General features: G+C 46.3%; 1 protein-coding gene across 1 annotated transcript in view; it reads right to left on the bottom strand.

Annotated features, from left to right (window-relative positions):
- LOC139048372 (uncharacterized) overlaps positions 1–13,416 on the bottom strand; it is a 118,044-nt gene that overhangs the window by 30,992 nt on the left and 73,636 nt on the right. Inside the window, exon 3 of the mRNA XM_070522756.1 lies at positions 11,796–11,991. Coding sequence (XP_070378857.1) covers positions 11,796–11,991 — 196 coding nt within the window. The remainder of the gene's footprint in view (positions 1–11,795; positions 11,992–13,416) is intronic.

The following is a 13,416-nucleotide window of genomic DNA, read 5'->3' as shown; positions in this document are numbered from 1 at the left end:
TGCTTGGTTTTTGCTTTGACTCTCTAGGCTTCATTTTGTGGTTGTTCTGTTTAGAACAGTAAGGAAGCTAGATTGTTGTGTGTTAGCTAGGTTGTGTTTTCCTAGCTAGATTTAGACAGCAGAATCAAGGCACTAAAGCAGCAGTCATGGAGTTAAGGACACTGCTGAGAGACGAGTTGTTGATTGTTGGTGAGGAACTGGGCCTAGATGTACGCAAGGAAATGCTCAAATCGGAATTATTGGAGCTAATTTCCAATCAGGCCAGTGAGGAAGATATTGAAATGGGATTGGAACTTCTCAAAAAGAGAGAGAAACGGGAAAGAGAAAAAGAAGAACGGGACAGAGAAGAACGGGAAAGAGAAAGAGAACAACGCGATAAAGATCGCGAGTTAAGAAAAATGCAACTTGAACTTGAAAGCAGACGTTTGGAGTTGTCTCAAGGAAGTGAAGGCACTCTGGGTCGATCAAGTGAGGCAGAATCGTACCGCATGGACAGGCTATTAAAGCCATTTGAGGTCGGGACCAACATAGGCTTGTTCCTAAGCAATTTTGAAAGGACTTGCGAAAAGATGAACTTCGGCCCGAGTACATGGCCACAACGGTTGCTGTCTATGTTGCCGTGTGAGGCGGCGGAAGTAATCGCCAGATTGAGTGTGCAGGATGCATATGATTATGCAAAAGTTAACGCTAGTCTCCTGAAGAAATACCGCCTTTCAGCCGAAGCTTTTCGGTAAAGGTTTAGGAGCACAGGCAAGAAAGATAGCGAGGGCTATCCGGAGTTTGCATATAGCTTAAAGGCCAACCTAGTCGAATGGCTTAAAAGCGCGGAAGCGTACGACAGCAGAGACATGATCATTGAATGCATGTGTCTAGAGCAGTTCTACAAAACCATCCCCCAAGCTGTGAAACTGTGGGTGCAAGACAGAGGTAATGTAAACACTGTGGAAAGGGCGGCTGAATTAGCCGAAGAGTACGCAACCCGTTGAAAGTTGAACGCCGAGGAGGGAAACTGGGACGGTCGAAATGGACCGCGGAAACCATTTCCGTTCAAAAAGGGTGCGCAAACTAGACGATCCGAGCCTGTAGACATGGCGGAAAAGCCCGCAGAAAAGAGCGAGGAGAAACTTAACGGAGAAACCGCACAAAAAGAACAGAAAAGAAAATTCGAATCTGTTAGACCAATTCGCAGTTACAAATGCCTCAAACTGGGACATATAGCTGTAAACTGCGAAAAGTCTAGCGTAGTTTTTTCCTACGTGAAGGAAAAAGATGAGAATATGGAACTTTTAAGTCCATATCTCCACGACCTGCAAGTTAATGGAAAACCATGCCGAGTGCTAAGAGACAGTACCGCCACGCTGGACATTGTCCATCCGTCTTACGTGATGGTAGATGACTTCACCGGAGAAGTAGCATGGATAAAACAGGTTGTAGAAGAACACAGCGTGTGTCTGCCCATGGCCAAAGTCAAAATCAGTGGACCATTCGGGGAGCTAGAGACTGAGGCTGCTGTTTCCAAATTTTTGTCACTGCAGTATCCCTACATCTTTTCTAATCGTTCGAATCAGTTACTGCGTGACAGAGGGCTCAAACTGGGAGAGGGCATAGTACAGGCATTGACCCGAGGCCAAGCTCGTAAGATCGCGGCGCTTTCGGCTGAAAATGCTCAAGCTCCTCCAGCGGAAGCAGAAAAGGGGATTACTTCAATACCGGAATCCGAGCTAGACCCGAGGGAGAAAAGAACAGTTGAGGAGAACCTGCCAGCTGACCAGCTCAATGAGAGCGTAGCACTAGAGTGTCAGAGTTCTAGCTTGCAGGAAGAGCAAGTAGACGCGCTCACAATCGAGACAGGGTCGTTATTATCACCGACCTCAAAGAACTTTGATCAACTCTTACGCGTGGATAGAGAGTCACTGGCAGCTGAGCAAAAGAATGTTGAGAGCTTAGCTAAATTACGTGACACGGCTAAAGAAGGCATTGCTAGGCGCAACGTAACGATACATGAGAGAGGAGGATTGTTGTATCGGCATTACAGAGATCGAAAGGGTAGGATTTTAGATCAGTTAGTCATACCTACTAAGTATAGGGAGGACCTTTTGAGTCTTTGTCATGGAAATGGGTGGTCCGGCCACCTAGGCATAAGCAAATCAAATGAAAGATTGCTTATGGAATACTACTGGCCTGGCTGTTTCAAAGATGTAGAAAACTTTGTAAGATCATGCGACGCCTGCCAGCGTTCTGGTAAACCAGGAGAGACATGGAAAGCTCCACTGAAGGTAGTGCCCTTAATAACAGAGCCTTTCAGACGACTTGTAATAGACACGGTAGGGCCTCTTCCAAAAACAAAATCAGTCTACAGGTACTTGTTTACCATGCTGTGTCCGGCTACCAAGTTTCCAGAAGCACTCCCTTTGAAAGAGCTCAGCTCCACCGAAGTAGTAGACGCGCTTTTGACAGTGTTTGCACGAGTTGGGTTTCCAGCCGAAATTCAGGCAGATCAAGGGTCAGTATTCACGAGCGCACTGACTTCCACATTCTTGCAAAAGGCCAGCTACCTTCGAATTCATGCCGTACTCCAATCTTTGCAAAGGACCACGAGCGATGGGATTAAGCCCCCAATCCTGACAGCGGAAAGTCAGAGAAGCTGAATTAATCTCATGGGTGGCGGCAATGGAAAAGAAACCTGCCATGAGTAACTACTTAAGGGGAAAAAACGAAATTAGGAAAGAAACCATTTATGATAACTCAAAGGGAAGCTCATTACTTTTCGAAGCGAGATCGGGATGCCTTAGAACACGCACGTATAAAGCCAGATATAAGAAGGAAGAAGAAGCATGTGCTTGCTGCGGTAAAGCTAGGGAAACGACGGAGCATATTTTATTAGAATGTGAAGACGTCTACCCAGCGGTCGATTTAGGCACCACTGGCCTCCTTGAAGCCCTTGGGTTCAGCGGGAGCAGTGGTAAAGCAAACAGGTCCGCAATAGACATCAGTAAGAGACGATTGGAGGATTGGTGGAAGAAAAGTAGGGAAACGACAAAGGACGGAGACGTACAAAAGCACAGTTCGCAATAGGGTATCAGAAAATTTGGACGTGGTAGTTCATAGTGTTTTTTTTTTCATTGGTTAACCTAGGTAGGATATTTGGCAGCATAGTAGCAAGAGCTTGGTGGCGGAAGCCACCGCCCCGTTCCAAAGGGGACGCTCATAACATCCATCCATCCAGGTAGGGTGCCTCGATGCGCGCGCGCCCTCTCTAGGGTGAGGTCACCCTTTGGGAGCGCGAGTGCCGCCTCCTCGGCCGGGACAGTCCACCTGCGGCCATTTTCATGCCCTTTCTCGCGGCGGCGCGGCGGCCGTAACACGTGCGTTCGCTCTGGCGCCTTTTCTCTTGGTGCTGACCGATGGCGCACATCGAAAAATGCCGGGTTGTTGTGTGCCGCAGTGCACCAACCACTCCAGAAAGGGATGGAGAATGTTTCAGTTCCCGAGGGACCCCAAGAGAAGGCTGCTTTGGACAGTAAAGACCAAGCGCGACAAGTGGCAACCGACAAACACATCGTGCATGTGCAGCGTGAGTCAAACTTTCCTTCGTATGCCAAAGGATTCGCATGTGCGTGCCGTTGAGGTACGCGATTCATTTTTATTGAGAGAACGTGTGGAAGGTCTGAACAGCGACATGTAAATATGATTGCTCTGAAATTAAGTGCCGCTGAGGATTAGCAACTTCGTGCACAGGGATTGTGTGGCAAATGTTGGGAGCAAATTAGATTGCTCACAGAACGAGTATCGCTGCCCGGAAAGTTCCGCACCTTTTAAGAAAACAAAAATGCCCGCGTTCTCTTGACGAGAGAGACTGAAAAAAAAAAGGAGGCGTTGTTCGAGTTTTTTCCTTCGAATGAGACTTTCTCGCTGAAAAAAAGCTTGAGGCCTTTTTTGGTGCGCCTGCTCTTCTGACTCACTGACTGCATTTTAACTTGAAACAATGAACATGAAATCTCTTCACAATGGCGCACACAATTCCCCTTCACAGTAAAATAAAGGAAAAGTGCAGTCTATTTCGATTATGTGGGCTCCTAAGCAATCATTATGTTGTGTAAAGGCGAGAGCGTTACTTGTTGCTGAGTGTAGGGCTGCGGCGAAATGCTACTGCAATGTGTAGTGCGGCTATGTAATTTTTGCGAGGCTCCGAAAGTTGCTTATTATGAGGTCGCGACAAAGCGAGACGACAAATCGGTCATATTGCGATCTCTTAGCTGGGTTTTATTTGCGGAGTTCTCACCATGCCCTGCCGCCTACGGCCACGCTTTGCTGTCTCGAGTGGTGATGTGGACGCGAGTGATTGAACCTCAGACGGTGAAGACCGCATAGCACCGCAACCTCGCTCTCCGAAAACTGAAGGCCAGCTGATGTTGACCGCGGGATTTTCCTTTTAATGCACTCGGTAGCTGCAGAAATATTCCGCTGTCTGCTCGCTCCTTCCTTCCCAAGAAAGCTATGCTCGATCCCAAGAAAGCTATGCACCAACTCGCCCAGCAAGTTCTTCTACATTCCTTCACCGCGCCGACAGGTTTAAACTTGTGCATTGTCACCCCCGCGGTGACAATACACTCGTCATAACCCCCCCCCCCCGCCCCCCGGGTTGAATACGGGGTGGGTGGGGGGGGGAGGTGCTGCTGTCACGGCAACGGTGGGCTTTTCGCACAACGAGCCAAGGAATGCGAGAGCTGCCCTCGCATTAAAACGTTTAGCGACAGCCGTAACAGTGTACCGACTGCAGCTCACATCACTGATGCCACCTAATTGATTTCATTGCTCGGTATAAGATGCGCGGAAAGCCGCTTATAGTACACATGGCATAATTGTGCTGATGTGCTTGTTACAAATAAAATTAGTGGTACTGTCCTAAAAATTTTATAACAGCTGAGAAAAAGTGAATTTGTTCGATTAGTAATGCATGCGAAAATAAAGCTTCACTTTTTCAGTGCATTCTGCATAGGCTTTTCTTGGTACCTGCTATCACTTATTTCGCACCCTGTCCTTGAGCACATGCACCCCCTGGCCTCTATGACCTTCATTGTTTGCTGCGAGCACATATTCATGATGACTGGAATTTTTGTTCGCACGTTGCTATATTAGTTATCTATACTTGGGGTCTGTAAATAAAATCTCGCACTGGGTGCTCTACGGATGCTCTCCGTCAAGCAAGTGTAAAACAAAGTTTCATTTATGACACACTTCGTTATACTACATAGTTTTGGACATACCAGTTATATGATATACTTGGTTTTGTCTATATCATCTACAGTGAAACAAAAATGCTAATGTGCCTCAACCTTACACATTCATTTGCAGGCTCACTTTGAACCAAGCAGCTTTGAACAGCATCGTTCAGATGGATGGAAAAAGCTGAAGCCGAATGCAGTTCCAACTCTTTTTTCATTCAAACGTAAGTTGTTATTTCTAAAGTCCGGTAAGTATTATATAGCTATTGTTACCTGCATTGCTTACAAGCCGTCTCGGGAACATGCTTGTGGATAGCATTAAATGAAAAAAACATTTTTAACCTTCTGGAAATGTCGGGTTCGTGCACGTTAGCGTACAACATTAACATGCTTGCTCCAGTTTATGTGCGTTCTCAAGAGTACACTGTAGAAAAGATGTGATCCTTGGTCCCATCTTGCTTGTTGTAGAAAAGAATGTACTAGCTCGCCAGGTCGAATAAACCGATCTTAAAGTGCATATTTTTTTATGTTGCAGCTTTACCTAAGGAGCGAAAAGCACCGAAGGAGAGAGCGGCTTCAGAGATCTCGCTCTGAAATGGTAAATCAGATGCGACCCCCGTGGAAGCAAGCAGCTCGTCATGTGAAGGAATAACGCTCTCTGAGACCACGGAGCAGTCTCAATTCAGACCTCCGCTTCAGGAAGATACATCCGAAATGGACTCGTTCCAGGTCAGCAATGTCATTGCTGAGTGTCCACAGCAGGTTCAGGATGCAGACAGGAGAGAGCAAGCCGGCGAACCTAGTGGGACCCAGACTGCTTCCTCGTATTCTGCAGAGCTGAAGAAGCAGCTAGCGGACATCACGAGGAAATACACAGACCTTTAGGACCATCATGCTGCCGCCAGAAACAGTATTAAGGGCCTCAAAAATCAAGTTCAGAGGCTTGAAAGCGAAATCAGGAATTTTTCAAAAAATGTCAAGTTCCTGAGTGAAGATCAGCTCCGTGCTCTGTCTAGGAGCAACAACCGGGGCAATTCCTGGACGCCTGAAACGGTCAAGCAAGGCCTTCAAATTAAGTTCGCTTGCGGGACAACTGGATATGAAACGCTCAGAAAGCTGGGATATCCCCTTCCCTCAAACAGGACACTGACTCGCAGGCTCGAAGGTTTGAAGTTCCTTCCGGGGATACTTCACGAGGTGATTGACGTCATGCGGTGCAAGGCAATGGCCATGGAGGAGGTGGAGAAATATTGCATCCTCTTTTGGAGGAAATGGAGATTTCAAGTGGATATGAGTTGGACCGTGCTGAAGATGCGCTCCTTGGAGGAAAGACGCTACCGCCAAAGCCTGACGAGCCTGCCAATCACGCGTTAGTGTTCATGCTAGGCGGTTTAAATCAGAGGTGGAAACAGGTGATCGCTTATGAATTCACCGGACATCACGTAGAGGGCTCTGTGCTCAAGCACTATGTCCTTGAGCTTGTTCAATTATGCAGCCAGGTGTCCCTCAGAGTTCGTGTTGTGACATTTGATATGGGTGCGTCAAATCGAGCGATGTGGCGAGACTTTGGCTTTTCAAGCCACAGGAACTCCTCAACTGTGTGCTCTATACCACACCCATGTTTGGATGGAAAGCAACTGATTTTCACGGCTGACCCTGCACACGTTCTCAAAAATCTCAGAGGACAGTTACTAAGTTCATCAGTTTTTACGTTCAGTGACGCCACTGTAAAGGAGAACAACCTGCCATCATCGGAGGTCAAACTCGAGCATGTTCAGGCTGTGCTCGACTATGACGCAGAGCACGAGCTCAAGGTAGCGCCCAACCTATGCGAGGTGCACACTAGCAGTGGCCATTTCACGAAAATGAAAGTTGGTGTTGCCGTTCAGTTTTTCCGCGAAGCACCAGCTGCTATTCGGTTTTTAATAAGAGCATCTGTAATTAAAGAAGAAGCTGAAACCACTGCATGGTTTTTGGAGCTCATTTTCAAATGGTATTCTCTAATGTCGTCTCGCAACCCAACAATGGTCTTAAGTCGCAGGAGTATGGCCAAGTATTATGCCGCCCTAGGCACGTTGCACACGGCAATGGAGACCATTAGAAGTACGAAAATGGGGTCCACGTCACTTTGGAAACCATGCCAAGCTGGCCTTCTCATTGCAACAACCGTTGTCATCCACCTCCAAGAAGTGTTGCTGGGAAATGAGGGGTACGATTTTTTTCTTACCAGCAGACTCTTACAGGATTGTCTGGAGAACCTCTTTTCGGTGGTTCGACTAAGAAAACCTGTGCGCAGTGCGTATGATATGAAATGCGCTCTGAGGCTTGTGAGCGTGAACCAGTTTTTATTTACCCCACGGACGACGAGCTACGATCTCGATGACCGCGAATATCTGGTAGACCTTCTCTCCCAGGCAAAGAAAGAAAGGACAGAAGTGGAAGCTGATGAGATAAACGACTCAGAAATTCTGTTCATTGAAGAACTGTCCACAACAGAGTGCAGCATTCTACACTACATAGGAGGCTTCATTTTGAAAGGAATCTTGCCGTCTGTCAGCTGCCAGCAATGCAAGGATGCCCTACTGGGATGTGCTAGTGACGAACATGCCTCTCTGACTGCTCTGAAGGAATATGTGTCAGAAGGTGACAACCTAATTTATCCCAGTGATGATGTGATGCACATGCTCAAAATCTACGAGGAGCACTTTGTAAGGATAAACTCATGTTGCACAGGCAAACTAGTGACAATGAAGTCACCTGTCCGCTCACTTACAGCATACCTAGGAAAGGTCTGCTGCAAGCAAGCATACCGACCGCGCTTGAAGCTGTGCGCAAGCCATGATGAAGAAATACGGAAAACGCTGACCGACAGGTACGCAAGACTGAGACTGCGCATCTTCCTCCGACACCTTCAGAAAGCTCGTCTCAATGGTCACGCAAGCAAGACGTGTGCGGGAGTTAATTTAACCTAAGCTTCTATCCACGCTGAAGTACACTCATGCTGCTAGCATTAGCAGAGTTCCTATTTTTACACCTAATAAGTGTCCTAAATTGCACTGACTCCAGGTTCTGAAGACAAGGATAATCTGTGCAAACATGCCTTCAAAGTACCCTGAAATATTTTTTTTCGGGGCAAATAAACAACTTTCATGGTTTTAAACAATATTAATGATTGTTTGTTTTCAACTAACCTCTGATTGCGGCAATAGATTGTTATTTTGTCTTTAAAACACTGTCTTAAGTGCGCGTTGAATATACTAATGCAGTCGACTCTCATTAGTTTGACCTATTAATGACCTCAAAATTTCGATTCCATTCGAGTATAAACGGATGTATTTTCACTGCGACTAATAACTTTCCTCATCATTTGACCAATATACAGTGGTCCCGCCAAGTTCGAATGGCCGACTACACGCGTATAAAAATGCCTGGAGATATTTGGGGTTTTCAGTGCACAATGCATGCATGCGCGGCTCAGGTACTGCGATATTCGGTTCGTGTACGTGTGGCGAATGCGCTGGCTTTTATTTCTTAGGACAAGGTACGTAAAGCACATTAATCTTTTTTCTTCTACAAAAAACCCGTCATTCTAGGTTGACAATAAATGTGAATAAGGCAACTGGAGCGTTCTTAATTAGTTACACAATTGAGTAATTGAATGCAATCTACCTGCTTATGATATTGCTGTTATTAATTTGTTTTAATCCTGCAGTTAGGTTCCTAGTGCGCTCTATGAACTCTTTCCAATCTAGCACCCGAGTCGCCGTGTGCTAGGAGAAACGACCGTCCAAATCTTAAAATATTTGGACAGTTGCCCCTTACGAGCCTGTTCTGTTGACACTTCATTAGAAAAGGCCTGAAACGCAGTTGTATTGTCTTTTGGTCGCGAAGACAAGCGCGCTTTTGCAGCGGCAAGTGCAAAAAGCCTGTTGGCGCACGCCCCGCGCCTCTGAAGTAGGCATGGCAATGGCAGCCGCCGTAGCAGACGACGCAGTTGTCTTCACCCTCAGCGGAGCGCGCGCGCGCATGGAGGCACCCTACTCGCAGGGTTAGTTCTACTAGTAAAAACACATATACCCCAGAAAGTGGATGGGAAAACGGCGTCGCAGTACCTCAAGTGGCAAAAGCATAGCACGCATAATCCTACTTTCATTTCCAATAATTTATCATTCATATAATTCAATTATTAACTACAAGTAATTTCCTCTATGTTGTCCTTGGTGTATTTGTCTTTTCGCTTCTTATGATGTGCAATGATCGCACCATAATCACCATGATCGTGCCACTTTAGATGTGAATATTGTATTCAGGCTTAACGAGTGTAAGAGGTGCTATGTCAAAGTATGTCATACTTTTTTCAGCAAGAGGAAATTTTAGAAATTGGTTCAATCAAACAAGTATTAGATTTATGTGCAACTGTTTATCAAATACAATAAATCTATACCGGCAAACTCTTTCTAATTATCAATAAGCAGAAAGAAAGGTTACCTTGAACGTAGGAGACGAAGTAAAAGAATGTTTACCTTGCGGTTGTTCAATGTCAATTCTGCCTATATCTTGTACAATAATATAAATGGTTTTCTAGGACTGCAATGAAACTTTCATCGAAAAACCAAATACATGAGTACCTAAAGAGAGTCTGTGCACGAAAAACCCTCCCGGGGCTACGAAATTCTGCTACTTAACAGAGTCAAATGTACTTGGCACATGCCTACTTAAACATGTTGAAGGGGCAGCGCAATAAGACGAAGACAGAAGGCAGGAACACACAGGGCAGCGCTGAACTCACAACTAACTTTATTCGAAGGCATACGCAAACTTATGTGCACAACCCATAGCCACGTGCTCTCCCATCGATGGCGTCATTATCAGTGCGCAGGCAAAAAAACGCAAAACCCTGTAATCTAATGCTACACTATAAGGCGGCTTAAAAATTCAAATTCCCTGTCTTGCAAATTTAGCAGTGGCATGCTTACACAACGCGACCCTTCTTTTTTCCTTATATAGTAGGCCTCAATAATCTCCCTCGTTGTCTGATTTTTATGCGCGGAAAGTATTGTGGTGTTTTTATAGATTGGAGTGCACCCATGCTCATAGATATGCCGCGCGATATGCGAGTAGGCATTACCCGTTGGCAAGCGCCTATGCTCAAACAATCTAATATTCAGGCAACGACCTGTTTGACCGATATAGATGTGACCGCAGGAAAATGAAAGCTCGTAAACAACTCCCATTCCTCAGTGCACAAACGGGCAAGTATGCTTAACAGTACAGCCTTTCCCAGCATGAGTGGAGGCAGCTTGGGCCAAGTTCCTATCAATCTTACCACAAATTTTGATCATCTTGTTAGGGGCAGAAAAATCAACCTTTACATCAAACCTGTCTGCTACATTCCTGAGGCTGTGTGATAGCTTATGTACATATGGATTTACAACCAGTTTTTTCCTCTTTTCAGAACGCTCTGGAATTTGAATTTTTAAGCCCCCTTATAGTGTAGCATTAAATTACAGGGTTTTGCGTTTTTTTGCCTGCGCACTGATAATGACGCCATCGATGGGAGAGCACGTGGCTATGGGTTGTGTACATAAGTTTGCGTATGCCTTCGAATAAAGTTAGTTGTGAGTTCAGCGCTGTCCTGTGTGTTCCTGCCTTCTGTCTTCGTCTTATTGCGCTGCACCTTCAAGATTTTCAATCAGTACCAACTCGCCCAAATGTCGATCTTTCTGCCTACTTAACGTTCCGTAAATCTGCTAGTGTTTAATGGAGCTGGATGCTTGTTTGCGAGCTTCGCATGGGTTGGCACGTAAAGAACATGAGTCATTGCTCATCTTCAATGCAAGCTCCATGAAGCTTTGATCAACGCCCTCATCCTCTTAGCCGCGCTCCTGCGATGCCAGGGGATCCTATTCACAAAGTAAAATCTCGTTACACAGCTGATAAATGCTTAATTATGCCGACGACCTTTCAAAATCCAGGACGCGTGTTTACCAAAAATATCCTCAATGCTCGAAAAGATTACTTCTTCAAGGTACGACCATTTTATTCAGCAGACATGTACATTGACACATTTATCAGATCCAAAGGATGACAACTATTACCCACGAAATCTTTCCATTTGCAAGACGCTGTAATATACTTTACTCCAAGGCCCATTATTTCCCTGACTATATATATTTAATTCTTTTTTCCCAACTTAACTTTGCTTCGACGTCCCGTACATTCGGCCGGAAACATGGACTGAAATAGCTGTCAGAATAATGCAAACCGACAGAACGCATGTGAAGACGCATTAAAATGAATAGCTGAATATAGGAAACGATAAGCCAGAGCCGAGATCTACAGTTATATGTTTTAGCTTCCGTGCACTACACCGCAAAAAGACAACAGTGCCAGGGCGGAGCTCTTGAATTTCAAGGGCTTTTCAGACTTTCCCCAGTCACTAGGAAACGTTAGATAAGTAGCATCCATACTGTTTGCGATTCAGGTCCCGCTTTAGATGGGGAACAAATCACAATTTCGTATGGTCACTTGCTAATTATGTCCCTCACCAAGGCTCCGACATTTACTTACGTTAAAAGGCGTGCCGAAGACACCTGTGGGGAACACTGTCGGTACATATGTCAATGGAATCCCTTCAATCAAGCGAGTGTAGGACCCGATGAATCCACACGGGCTGCAGTGGACCATTATTTCCGAGGGTCTGTGGTTGATGTACATCGAGCGGAGGAACACAGCGTCCTCGAAGGTCAGCTCCGCCTGATTGTACCTGCAAAGACAGCGTGAGTATATTTCAATTTATTGCCACTGCAGCGAGCCAGATTTCAAAATTTCCATGCAGTGCTGGGCAGCTTATATGTCCATTCTTTGTTAATGCAAAACACTGTTTACCTCATTCTGGGTACTTTACGTTGCGGTAGGTAGACAGATATGTTCCTGGGTCGCCTCCTTTTAATAAACGGGAAATAATTTATTTGAGCCGCGGCGGAATCTCACCTCTGCCGTCCAGCACAGCAGCCCAGAGCTCGAACAATTAGGCAGCGATCACAGGCGCACTTGGCTCGTTCGAGCCAGTTTTTCAAAACGTTTCATGCATGCGTCCCGTGTCCCTTTCTCGTCTTCGTTCCTGGTGAAAGCTCATGCTGTGTGGCGCTGTGTTAAACTGCACAGCCTCCGGGATTGGCCCACATTCCCCAGTACTTTCTCTGTAGCAGCTACGACTAGGGAGAACCTATGCGACGTTCTACCTACTTCCTTATCGGCCCAAGTTAACAATTGCTTAAAGGAGTACTGACACAAAAATTTTCGATCTTGTTTTTTCTGCTGCAATAAGTTGCTAATGACCGAGATACAACGGCACGAAACATCATTGGCTTCAGAGCGTGACAGGTAATTATCTGGAGCCTTGTTTGTAGCGACCAGTCCAAGTTTCGGTTTGAGAGAGCAACGAGATGGGCCAAAAAAGGAATGTAAACACAGCTGGACACGTGATCGCACAAAACTGTGACGTACGCACGCCAGCGCGCTCGCCGGCGCGCGAGGCATCGCGAGTTCCATGTTGCAAGTTCGTCTGCTACGTTTGCACGTGCTTTGCGATGTCCTCGCCATCATCATCGTCCTCATTTTCGTCTTCCACCGGCGACTATTTCCTGCTTGCGGCAGTCGACTCCGAATTTAGACGTCGCCAACCACATTTGATTTGATCCACTACAAAGCAATCACTCAGCAAGTGCGGCTAGCGACAGCTATCAATATGGGTATGCACTGGTACCCGTACTCTACGAGCCATTCGTCGACGGCGCTTTGGGAATGAAGCATATTCCGGAGCAGGACGCAAGGCAAGGTAAAGATCGACACACCATGAGGCTTGGGAGTACATAGTTTTGGTGGAAGATCATCGGACGGCTCTAAGCTCGGCCGGTTTTGCTTATACTAGGCACGCTCGAAATGAAACGAGCAGGTCTGGCTGCTCTTCAGTGGGATCCATTCTAAGCGAACAGCGGCGCGCACGAACTCGGACCACTTCTGCGGCTTATCGACGCTGACCGTATAGCGAACAATCACGCCAGGCGAGCTAGGGATCGCTGGGAAACGGTACATAGGCTTAGAAGGGTCGATATTTGGGCGAGTTGGTACTGGTTCAACATCATGAAGGGACAGAAGACAGATGAAGACAGATGGCAGGAACACACAG

The sequence above is a fragment of the Dermacentor albipictus genome, chromosome 8 (genome assembly GCF_038994185.2).
Source record: "Dermacentor albipictus isolate Rhodes 1998 colony chromosome 8, USDA_Dalb.pri_finalv2, whole genome shotgun sequence".
Lineage (NCBI taxonomy): Eukaryota > Metazoa > Arthropoda > Arachnida > Ixodida > Ixodidae > Dermacentor > Dermacentor albipictus.
Note: the sequence above shows the minus strand (reverse complement) of the source record. Positions and strands in the feature narration are given on the sequence as shown.